The sequence below is a fragment of the Schistocerca gregaria genome, chromosome 3 (assembly GCF_023897955.1).
Source record: "Schistocerca gregaria isolate iqSchGreg1 chromosome 3, iqSchGreg1.2, whole genome shotgun sequence".
Taxonomy (NCBI): domain Eukaryota; kingdom Metazoa; phylum Arthropoda; class Insecta; order Orthoptera; family Acrididae; genus Schistocerca; species Schistocerca gregaria.
In genome coordinates this window covers 228,684,690-228,696,335 of record NC_064922.1, presented here as the reverse complement: position 1 = coordinate 228,696,335, position 11,646 = coordinate 228,684,690, and the positions used below count along the sequence as shown (strand labels likewise).

At 67.9% G+C, this 11,646-nt stretch overlaps 1 protein-coding gene across 1 annotated transcript; it reads left to right on the top strand.

Annotated features, from left to right (window-relative positions):
* Positions 1-1,318: 1,318 nt before the first annotated feature.
* On the top strand, positions 1,319-9,109 carry LOC126355321 (nascent polypeptide-associated complex subunit alpha, muscle-specific form-like). The gene has a single exon (XM_050005615.1). The coding sequence runs from the start codon at positions 1,319-1,321 to the stop codon at positions 9,107-9,109; it is 7,791 nt and encodes a 2,596-aa protein (XP_049861572.1).
* Positions 9,110-11,646: the final 2,537 nt, after the last annotated feature.

Below are 11,646 nucleotides of genomic sequence, written 5' to 3'. Positions count from 1 at the left end.
CTGTCGGCAATGGGCACGATTCTGCATTCGGTGCCAGGAAAAGGAAGTTGGCTGTCACACGACTTCTCCCACGGGCTCTTTTTCCACACTTACAGGTTGATTTTCTCACATTCATGTTGACATCGTAGGATTCCCTCTATTTCGGACCAGTTGTGTACACCTTAATTGACAAACTTGTGAGATGGCCCGCGGCTTCCCTAGTATTTGACATTTCTGCTTGCTTCGTTGCCAGAGCTATCGTATCCTCGTAGTTTAGTAATCCAACGGCAATTTCTGAAAGAGACCGTCAATTTGATTCTCAATTATTTCATGAATTAGTGTGCCTGTCACGATGGAGCATGGACAGCCGCCCTAGTACTGGGGCTACGTAATACGTTAAAGGAGAATATCAGGTATTCTGCGACACAATCTGCCTATAGTGAGGGCTTAAAGGTCCTGGGTGAATTTTTCACCTCGTGTCATTGTGGAATGTGAGAATATGGCCAGTTTCTGGAAAAATTACTAGCTTCCATGCGCTTGCTGCATCCTTCTGTCTCATTGCGGCGTGGATCGCGGCCATTATTTTTTTCCAAAGACCTTAGGTTTGTATCAGGGGCAGCACTGTCAGCCCTCATTAGCCCCCCTTTCATTCCAAACCATTCACTGAGATGTCCCGCAATCACAAGAGATTCGTCACTGAAGAAAACGGAAAAGATGCCACAGTCCCAGTTGACCGTCTGAAGCTGGCGTTTACCAAGAAGCAGCAGTCACTTTCTCTCATGGAATCTCCAGCCAACCCATCCCAGCCGCCCATGCCAGTTCCCTCACCACCCTCCACAGCCCAGACCCGTTCCTGCAGATGTATCAAGTGTGTTTTCCCTGAGGCCTGGGGTGCTCCAGGCTTCTGTTGCAACAAGGCCTCTAAAACTTGTGTTCCTGCATAGCTCTCCCAAATGGGAGTGGGCACTAATGTGGCGTGTGCAACCACTGACATAGGTCAAATTACTAACGAACGTGCATTATATATGTATCATATCTTGTAACTGACCTTTATTGCGTTATTCTTCTTGTGTTGTGATGCAGTCTATACATGTGCTTCTCTTCTATGTATGACTCTGTTAAATAGAGAAAGTGTATTAAAGTGCTTATTAGGTGGCATGACACCCTGAAACTTCACCACTGCACTTCCTGCACAAGGTTCATACCGGAAACTTAAGAAAGAGTTGATTCACCAAGTGTATGCATCGCAATAAAAGCGTGTGCATCAAGTATTAATGTAAGAAGACTTCAGAGACAGGAAGCCGCCACAGTATCTGAGGTATGAGGTACATGCATAGTAATGTCGCCACGGCCCCTCTTCCCCCGCCCGGCCCCTCTTCCCCCGCTCGGCCCCTCTTCCCCCGCCCGGCCCCTCTTCCCTCACTCGGCCCCTCTTCCCCCGCCCAGCCCCTCTTCCCCCTGCTCGGCCCCTCTTCCCCCGCCCGGCCCCTCTACCCCCGCCCGGCCTCTCTTCCCCCGCTCGGCCCCTCTTCCCCCGCCCGGCCCCTCTTCCCCCGCTCGGCCCCTCTTCCCCCGCTCGGCCCCTCTTCCCCCGCCCGGCCCCTCTTCCCCCGCCCGGCCCCTCTTCCCCCGCTCGGCCCCTCTTCCCCCGCCCAGCCCCTCTTCCCCCTGCTCGGCCCCTCTTCCCCCGCCCGGCCCCTCTTCCCCCGCCCGGCCTCTCTTCCCCCGCTCGGCCCCTCTTCCCCCGCCCGGCCCCTCTTCCCCCGCTCGGCCCCTCTTCCCCCGCTCGGCCCCTCTTCCCCCGCCCGGCCCCTCTTCCCCCGCTCGGCCCCTCTTCCCCCGCTCGGCCCCTCTTCCCCCGCCCGGCCCCTCTTCCCCCGCCCGGCCCCTCTTCCCCCGCTCGGCCCCTCTTCCCCCGCCCGGCCCCTCTTCCCCCTGCTCGGCCCCTCTTCCCCCGCCCGGCCCCTCTTCCCCCGCCCGGCCCCTCTTCCCCCGCTCGGCCCCTCTTCCCCTGCTCGGCCCCTCTTCCCCCGCCCGGCCCCTCTTCCCCCGCCCGGCCCCTCTTCCCCCGCCCGGCCCCTCTTCCCCCGCTCGGCCCCTCTTCCCCCGCCCGGCCCCTCTTCCCCCACCCGGCCCCTCTTCCCCCGCTCGGCCCCTCTTCCCCCGCCCGGCCCCTCTTCCTCCGCCCGGCCCCTCTTCCCCCTGCTCGGCCCCTCTTCCCCCGCCCGGCCCCTCTACCCCCGCCCGGCCCCTCTTCCCCCGCTCGGCCCCTCTTCCCCCGCTCGGCCCCTCTTCCCCCGCCCGGCCCCTCTTCCCCCGCCCGGCCCCTCTTCCCCCGCCCGGCCCCTCTTCCCCCTGCTCGGCCCCTCTTCCCCCGCCCGGCCCCTCTTCCCCCGCTCGGCCCCTCTTCCCCCGCTCGGCCCCTCTTCCCCTGCCCGGCCCCTCTTCCCCCGCCCGGCCCCTCTTCCCCCGCCCGGCCCATCTTCCCCCGCCCGGCCCCTCTTCCCCCACTCGGCCCCTCTTCCCCCGCCCGGCCCCTCTTCCCCCGCCCGGCCCCTCTTCCCCCGCCCGGCCCCTCTTCCCCCGCCCGGCCCCTCTTCCCCCACTCAGCCCCTCTTCCCCTGCTCGGCCCATCTTCCCCCGCTCGGCCACTCTTCCCCCGCCCGGCCCCTCTTCCCCCGCCCGGCCCCTCTTCCCCCGCCCGGCCCCTCTTCCCCCACTCAGCCCCTCTTCCCCCGCCCGGCCCCTCTTCCCCCGCCCGGCCCCTCTTCCACCACTCGGCCCCTCTTCCCCCGCCCGGCCCCTCTTCCCCCGCCCGGCCCCTCTTCTCCCGCCCGGCCCCTCTTCCCCCGCCCGGCCCCTCTTCCCCCACTCAGCCCCTCTTCCCCTGCTCGGCCCATCTTCCCCCGCTCGGCCACTCTTCCCCCGCCCAGCCCCTCTTCCCCCGCCCGGCCCATCTTCCCCCGCCCGGCCCCTCTTCCCCCACTCGGCCCCTCTTCCCCCGCCCGGCCCCTCTTCCCCCGCCCGGCCCCTCTTCCCCCGCCCGGCCCCTCTTCCCCCGCCCGGCCCCTCTTCCCCCGCCCGGCCCCTCTTACCCCGCCCGGCCCCTCTTCCCCCGCCCGGCCCCTCTTCCCCCGCCCGGCCCCTCTTCCCCCACTCAGCCCCTCTTCCCCTGCTCGGCCCATCTTCCCCCGCTCGGCCACTCTTCCCCCGCCCAGCCCCTCTTCCCCCGCCCGGCCCCTCTTCCCCCGCCCGGCCCCTCTTCCCCCACTCAGCCCCTCTTCCCCCGCCCGGCCCCTCTTCCCCCGCCCGGCCCCTCTTCCCCCACTCGGCCCCTCTTCCCCCGCCCGGCCCATCTTCCCCCGCCCGGCCCCTCTTCCCCCGCCCGGCCCCTCTTCCCCCACTCAGCCCCTCTTCCCCTGCTCGGCCCATCTTCCCCCGCTCGGCCACTCTTCCCCCGCCCAGCCCCTCTTCCCCCGCCCGGCCCCTCTTCCCCCACTCAACCCCTCTTCCCCCGCCCGGCCCATCTTCCCCCGCCCGGCCCCTCTTCCCCCACTCGGCCCCTCTTCCCCCGCCCGGCCCCTCTTCCCCCGCCCGGCCCCTCTTCCCCCGCCCGGCCCCTCTTCCCCCGCCCGGCCCCTCTTCCCCCACTCAGCCCCTCTTCCCCTGCTCGGCCCATCTTCCCCCGCTCGGCCACTCTTCCCCCGCCCAGCCCCTCTTCCCCCGCCCGGCCCATCTTCCCCCGCCCGGCCCATCTTCCCCCGCCCAGCCCCTCTTCCCCCACTCGGCCCCTCTTCCCCCGCCCGGCCCCTCTTCCCCCGCTCGGCCCCTCTTCCCCCACTCGGCCCCTCTTCCCCCACTCGGCCCCTCTTCCCCCACTCAGCCCCTCTTCCCCCGCCCGGCCCCTCTTCCCTCACTCGGCCCCTCTTCCCCCGCCCAGCCCCTCTTCCCCCTGCTCGGCCCCTCTTCCCCCGCCCGGCCCCTCTTCCCCCGCCCGGCCCCTCTTCCCCCACTCAGCCCCTCTTCCCCCGCCCGGCCCATCTTCCCCCGCCCGGCCCCTCTTCCCCCACTCGGCCCCTCTTCCCCCGCCCGGCCCCTCTTCCCCCGCCCGGCCCCTCTTCCCCCGCCCGGCCCCTCTTTCCCCGCCCGGCCACTCTTCCCCCGCCCAGCCCCTCTTCCCCCGCCCGGCCCCTCTTCCCCCACTCAGCCCCTCTTCCCCTGCTCGGCCCATCTTCCCCCGCTCGGCCACTCTTCCCCCACTCAGCCCCTCTTCCCCCGCCCGGCCCCTCTTCCCCCGCCCGGCCCCTCTTCCCCCACTCGGCCCCTCTTCCCCCGCCCGGCCCATCTTCCCCCGCCCGGCCCCTCTTCCCCCGCCCGGCCCCTCTTCCCCCACTCAGCCCCTCTTCCCCTGCTCGGCCCATCTTCCCCCGCTCGGCCACTCTTCCCCCGCCCAGCCCCTCTTCCCCCGCCCGGCCCCTCTTCCCCCGCCCGGCCCCTCTTCCCCCACTCAGCCCCTCTTCCCCCGCCCGGCCCATCTTCCCCCGCCCGGCCCCTCTTCCCCCACTCGGCCCCTCTTCCCCCGCCCGGCCCCTCTTCCCCCGCCCGGCCCCTCTTCCCCCACTCAGCCCCTCTTCCCCCGCCCGGCCCCTCTTCCCCCGCCCGGCCCCTCTTCCCCCGCTCGGCCCCTCTTCCCCCACTCGGCCCCTCTTCCCCCACTCGGCCCCTCTTCCCCCACTCAGCCCCTCTTCCCCCGCCCGGCCCCTCTTCCCTCACTCGGCCCCTCTTCCCCCGCCCAGCCCCTCTTCCCCCTGCTCGGCCCCTCTTCCCCCGCCCGGCCCCTCTTCCCCCGCCCGGCCCCTCTTCCCCCACTCAGCCCCTCTTCCCCCGCCCGGCCCATCTTCCCCCGCCCGGCCCCTCTTCCCCCACTCAGCCCCTCTTCCCCCGCCCGGCCCCTCTTCCCCCGCCCGGCCCATCTTCCCCCGCCCGGCCCCTCTTCCCCCGCCCGGCCCATCTTCCCCCACTCAGCCCCTCTTCCCCCGCCCGGCCCCTCTTCCCCCGCCCGGCCACTCTTCCCCCGCCCAGCCCCTCTTCCCCCGCCCGGCCCCTCTTCCCCCGCCCGGCCCCTCTTCCCCCACTCAGCCCCTCTTCCCCCGCCCGGCCCATCTTCCCCCGCCCGGCCCCTCTTCCCCCACTCGGCCCCTCTTCCCCCGCCCGGCCCCTCTTCCCCCGCCCGGCCCCTCTTCCCCCGCCCGGCCCCTCTTCCCCCGCCCGGCCCCTCTTCCCCCGCCCGGCCCCTCTTCCCCCGCCCGGCCCCTCTTCCCCCGCTCGGCCCCTCTTCCCCCACTCGGCCCCTCTTCCCCCACTCGGCCCCTCTTCCCCCACTCAGCCCCTCTTCCCCCGCCCGGCCCCTCTTCCCTCACTCGGCCCCTCTTCCCCCGCCCAGCCCCTCTTCCCCCTGCTCGGCCCCTCTTCCCCCGCCCGGCCCCTCTTCCCCCGCTCGGCCCCTCTTCCCCCGCTCGGCCCCTCTTCCCCTGCCCGGCCCCTCTTCCCCCGCCCGGCCCCTCTTCCCCCGCCCGGCCCATCTTCCCCCGCCCGGCCCCTCTTCCCCCACTCGGCCCCTCTTCCCCCGCCCGGCCCCTCTTCCCCCGCCCGGCCCCTCTTCCCCCGCCCGGCCCCTCTTCCCCCGCCCGGCCCCTCTTCCCCCACTCAGCCCCTCTTCCCCTGCTCGGCCCATCTTCCCCCGCTCGGCCACTCTTCCCCCGCCCAGCCCCTCTTCCCCCGCCCGGCCCCTCTTCCCCCACTCAGCCCCTCTTCCCCCGCCCGGCCCCTCTTCCCCCGCCCGGCCCCTCTTCCCCCACTCGGCCCCTCTTCCCCCGCCCGGCCCATCTTCCCCCGCCCGGCCCCTCTTCCCCCGCCCGGCCCGTCTTCCCCCACTCAGCCCCTCTTCCCCTGCTCGGCCCATCTTCCCCCGCTCGGCCACTCTTCCCCCGCCCAGCCCCTCTTCCCCCGCCCGGCCCCTCTTCCCCCACTCAGCCCCTCTTCCCCCGCCCGGCCCATCTTCCCCCGCCCGGCCCCTCTTCCCCCACTCGGCCCCTCTTCCCCCGCCCGGCCCCTCTTCCCCCGCCCGGCCCCTCTTCCCCCGCCCGGCCCCTCTTCCCCCGCCCGGCCCCTCTTCCCCCACTCAGCCCCTCTTCCCCTGCTCGGCCCGTCTTCCCCCGCTCGGCCACTCTTCCCCCGCCCAGCCCCTCTTCCCCCGCCCGGCCCATCTTCCCCCGCCCGGCCCCTCTTCCCCCACTCGGCCCCTCTTCCCCCGCCCGGCCCCTCTTCCCCCGCTCGGCCCCTCTTCCCCCACTCGGCCCCTCTTCCCCCACTCGGCCCCTCTTCCCCCACTCAGCCCCTCTTCCCCCACTCAGCCCCTCTTCCCCTGCTCGGCCCATCTTCCCCCGCTCGGCCACTCTTCCCCCGCCCAGCCCCTCTTCCCCCGCCCGGCCCCTCTTCCCCCACTCAGCCCCTCTTCCCCCGCCCGGCCCCTCTTCCCCCGCCCGGCCCCTCTTCCCCCGCCCGGCCACTCTTCCCCCGCCCAGCCCCTCTTCCCCCGCCCGGCCCCTCTTCCCCCACTCAGCCCCTCTTCCCCTGCTCGGCCCATCTTCCCCCGCTCGGCCACTCTTCCCCCGCCCAGCCCCTCTTCCCCCACTCAGCCCCTCTTCCCCCGCCCGGCCCCTCTTCCCCCGCCCGGCCCCTCTTCCCCCACTCGGCCCCTCTTCCCCCGCCCGGCCCATCTTCCCCCGCCCGGCCCCTCTTCCCCCGCCCGGCCCCTCTTCCCCCACTCAGCCCCTCTTCCCCTGCTCGGCCCATCTTCCCCCGCTCGGCCACTCTTCCCCCGCCCAGCCCCTCTTCCCCCGCCCGGCCCCTCTTCCCCCGCCCGGCCCCTCTTCCCCCACTCAGCCCCTCTTCCCCCGCCCGGCCCATCTTCCCCCGCCCGGCCCCTCTTCCCCCACTCGGCCCCTCTTCCCCCGCCCGGCCCCTCTTCCCCCGCCCGGCCCCTCTTCCCCCACTCGGCCCCTCTTCCCCCACTCGGCCCCTCTTCCCCCACTCAGCCCCTCTTCCCCCGCCCGGCCCCTCTTCCCCCGCCCGGCCCCTCTTCCCCCGCCCGGCCCCTCTTCCCCCGCCCGGCCCCTCTTCCCCCACTCAGCCCCTCTTCCCCTGCTCGGCCCATCTTCCCCCGCTCGGCCACTCTTCCCCCGCCCAGCCCTTCTTCCCCCGCCCGTCCCATCTTCCCCCGCCCGGCCCCTCTTCCCCCACTCGGCCCCTCTTCCCCCGCCCGGCCCCTCTTCCCCCGCTCGGCCCCTCTTCCCCCACTCGGCCCCTCTTCCCCCACTCGGCCCCTCTTCCCCCACTCAGCCCCTCTTCCCCCGCCCGGCCCCTCTTCCCTCACTCGGCCCCTCTTCCCCCGCCCAGCCCCTCTTCCCCCTGCTCGGCCCCTCTTCCCCCGCCCGGCCCCTCTTCCCCCGCCCGGCCCCTCTTCCCCCACTCAGCCCCTCTTCCCCCGCCCGGCCCATCTTCCCCCGCCCGGCCCCTCTTCCCCCACTCAGCCCCTCTGCCCCCGCCCGGCCCCTCTTCCCCCGCCCGGCCCCTCTTCCCCCACTCGGCCCCTCTTCCCCCGCCCGGCCCATCTTCCCCCGCCCGGCCCCTCTTCCCCCGCCCGGCCCATCTTCCCCCGCCCGGCCCCTCTTCCCCCACTCGGCCCCTCTTCCCCCGCCCGGCCCCTCTTCCCCCGCCCGGCCCCTCTTCCCCCGCCCGGCCCCTCTTCCCCCGCCCGGCCCCTCTTCCCCCGCTCGGCCCCTCTTCCCCCGCCCGGCCCCTCTTCCCCCGCTCGGCCCCTCTTCCCCCACTCGGCCCCTCTTCCCCCACTCGGCCCCTCTTCCCCCACTCAGCCCCTCTTCCCCCGCCCGGCCCCTCTTCCCTCACTCGGCCCCTCTTCCCCCGCCCAGCCCCTCTTCCCCCTGCTCGGCCCCTCTTCCCCCGCCCGGCCCCTCTTCCCCCGCTCGGCCCCTCTTCCCCCGCTCGGCCCCTCTTCCCCTGCCCGGCCCCTCTTCCCCCGCCCGGCCCCTCTTCCCCCGCCCGGCCCATCTTCCCCCGCCCGGCCCCTCTTCCCCCACTCGGCCCCTCTTCCCCCGCCCGGCCCCTCTTCCCCCGCCCGGCCCCTCTTCCCCCGCCCGGCCCCTCTTCCCCCACTCAGCCCCTCTTCCCCTGCTCGGCCCATCTTCCCCCGCTCGGCCACTCTTCCCCCGCCCAGCCCCTCTTCCCCCGCCCGGCCCCTCTTCCCCCGCCCGGCCCCTCTTCCCCCACTCAGCCCCTCTTCCCCCGCCCGGCCCCTCTTCCCCCGCCCGGCCCCTCTTCCCCCACTCGGCCCCTCTTCCCCCGCCCGGCCCATCTTCCCCCGCCCGGCCCCTCTTCCCCCGCCCGGCCCCTCTTCCCCCACTCAGCCCCTCTTCCCCTGCTCGGCCCATCTTCCCCCGCTCGGCCACTCTTCCCCCGCCCAGCCCCTCTTCCCCCGCCCGGCCCCTCTTCCCCCGCCCGGCCCCTCTTCCCCCACTCAGCCCCTCTTCCCCCGCCCGGCCCATCTTCCCCCGCCCGGCCCCTCTTCCCCCACTCGGCCCCTCTTCACCCGCCCGGCCCCTCTTCCCCCGCCCGGCCCCTCTTCCCCCACTCGGCCCCTCTTCCCCCACTCGGCCCCTCTTCCCCCACTCAGCCCCTCTTCCCCCGCCCGGCCCCTCTTCCCCCGCCCGGCCCCTCTTCCCCCGCCCGGCCCCTCTTCCCCCGCCCGGCCCCTCTTCCCCCGCCCGGCCCCTCTTCCCCCACTCAGCCCCTCTTCCCCTGCTCGGCCCATCTTCCCCCGCTCGGCCACTCTTCCCCCGCCCAGCCCCTCTTCCCCCGCCCGGCCCCTCTTCCCCCGCCCGGCCCCTCTTCCCCCGCTCGGCCCCTCTTCCCCCGCCCGGCCCCTCTTCCCCCGCCCGGCCCCTCTTCCCCCACTCAGCCCCTCTTCCCCCGCCCGGCCCCTCTTCCCCCGCCCGGCCCTCTTCCCCTTCCCGGCCCCTCTTCCCCAACACATAACCTCAGATGCTCTTGACTAGTCATCTTCTGGCTCAGGTAAAAGCTACAGTAGCATCTCAGACAGAAACGACCTTGAATACCACTGCAGGTTTGATTTTCATGGTTCAGGATGAAATAATTCAGCCATCAGTCATTACTATAGTGGCGTCATCGTCATCAGTAGTGACATGGGAGGATTACAATCATTCCTCAGACAAAGTGGAGGCTACAGGATGTATCGAAAAGAATCATCTGATCTGGGATGTCTATATTTCTGAAACTAAAAAAACACAATGAATTTTTTTTGATGAATGGGGAAACTGAAAGGTTTTTTTTGACAACTTTTCATAGGTGTTCAGTATGCCGCCCTTGAGATGCACAGCATATATCAATGTGCTATTCAGTTTGTCCCCACACTGCAGCGATCATGTCTTGAGTTACAGTTCCCACAACCGCTGTTATACGATTTATCAGTTCATTCATTGTTGTCAGTAATGGACGCACATACTCTTTTAAAAAACCCTCAAGAAGTAATTTCATACTGCCGGATCTGATGACCTTGGAGGCCAGTAATGTAAGGCTGAATCATTTGATCCAGTGCGACTGATCCATCGTTCAGTAATCCTTTGCTTTAACAATTCCCAGATGCCAGTGTGGCAGTGACCCATCCTGTTACTAAATGAAGTCGTTCGAATCAATCTCCAACCCTGGGAAAAGAAAGTTCTCAATTATATCGACGTATGTATTTCCTGTTGCAATGCTCTCGAGAAAGAAAAATGGACCATAGACCTTTTCCCACGAAACTGCACAAAACACATTAAATTCTGGAGAGTCTCTGTCATGCTGTACAACTTCATGTGGTTGTTCCGTAGCCCATATTCTCACATAATGACGGTTCACCTTTCCATTTAAATTGAATGTTGCGTCGTCACTAAACACCAAAGGTGGAAGAAAACTATCATAGTCCATCTTATCAAGAAAGAAATTACAGAACTTCACAAGTTGTATGTCACCTGCAGGAAGAGCCTGAAGTAGTTGAATTTATGTGGTGTCATGTGTAAACGTCGACGCAACACACGCTAGACAGACATCGCATGGGGGGGGGGGGGGGGGCTGTCGAGTTGCACAGCGAAGCGAACGGATTTCTGCGGATGCGTTTGACGTATGTGTCAGACACTCGGGGACGGCCCGGAAATTTCCATTTACACAAACAACCTGTTTCTCGGAATTGTTCAAATGGCTCTGAGCACTATGAGACTTAACATCTGACGCCATATGTCACTTAGAACTACTTAAACCTAACTGACCTAGGGACATCACACACATCCATGCCCAAGGCAGGATTCGAACCTGCGACCGTAGCGGTCGCGGGGTTCCAGACTGAAGCGCCTAGAACCGCTCGGCCACATTGGCTGGCTCGGATTTGTTCACGCCATCGTCTAATGCTCTGTGCAGTAGGAAGATCCACACCATACCTAGTACGAAAGTCACGCTGAACACTTATTACTGATCCTCACTGCACAAAACGTAGAACACAAAACGCTTTCTTTTTCCCGACGCCATTTTTACTAGAGTAGACGCAAACTGCTACTACCTATCGGCAACTACATAGGCCCTAAGTAAAACTCGAGAGTTTGCTCTTTCCAACTACTAGAACTGAAGTGGGCGCACACTGCTGCTACCTAACGGGAACTATGTAAAACTCGAGAGTTTGCTCTTTCCAACAGTACTTTGTTCACGCACATATCTCAAATAACATAACAGTTATGATTTTTTTTTAATCGGATGACTCTTTTTGATACACTATGTACATTTTTTTTCGGTTGAAGAACATCAACAACTCACTGTTCCGCGTGGCTTTCACAGCCGCCCGGATTGCGGCTGATGCCGCACCCCTCCCCCCTACCCATCCAACTTGGAAGGTACAGACTGGAGGGGGGAGGGGAGGGGGGGGTCGAGCGCTGTGGATAATGATGAGGTTGGTTGCTTGGCTGGGGTCAGAGCAGACCAACTCGCGTACCCACATTGCGTCATGCGAGCGCCTGGGAAACTGTCCCGGAAAATCAGGCGCAGGGCGCATCCGAGGTGGGAGCTGCCTCCATGAAGAGGCGACCTGCGGCAATGGCGGCAACGGCGTCGCAGGTGAGCAGGCGGATTGGAGGCACCCGCTCGGTAAGCTGCGTTGAGGCCGACGGACGTGGCTGCGTCTCCGCGGTGGACGTCGAGCAGTGAAGAAAATCTGAAACCGTTTGATCTACGGCAAATTCACTGAATTCGTAGAGTCATAGCTGACTCAGGTGGCGCTGATGCGTAGCTGAGCTGCCGCGATTAGTAGACTCCATTCTGCTAGCTGATCTGAGATTCCCATAAATATGGCTTGTTGTGCGTTCGATATTGAACTCTGACGTTAGGGTGAAACTTCGTGGCGAAGTCTGAAGCTGAAGCAGAACAGTATAAAAAAAAAGCAAATGCAGCAATGTCCGATAGCTTCTCCCACGGAGATTTCTGCCTGCTGGATGTCAGGAGCAGGCAGAGGATGATGCGAACTCAGAAACAGCAGTGAGGTATCTTCAC

What these genes read in the sequence shown, in the direction of transcription:
- LOC126355321 (XM_050005615.1), top strand. Translation starts at nt 1,319, where the DNA reads ATGTCGCCACGGCCCCTCTTCCCCCGCCCGGCCCCTCTTCCCCCGCTC.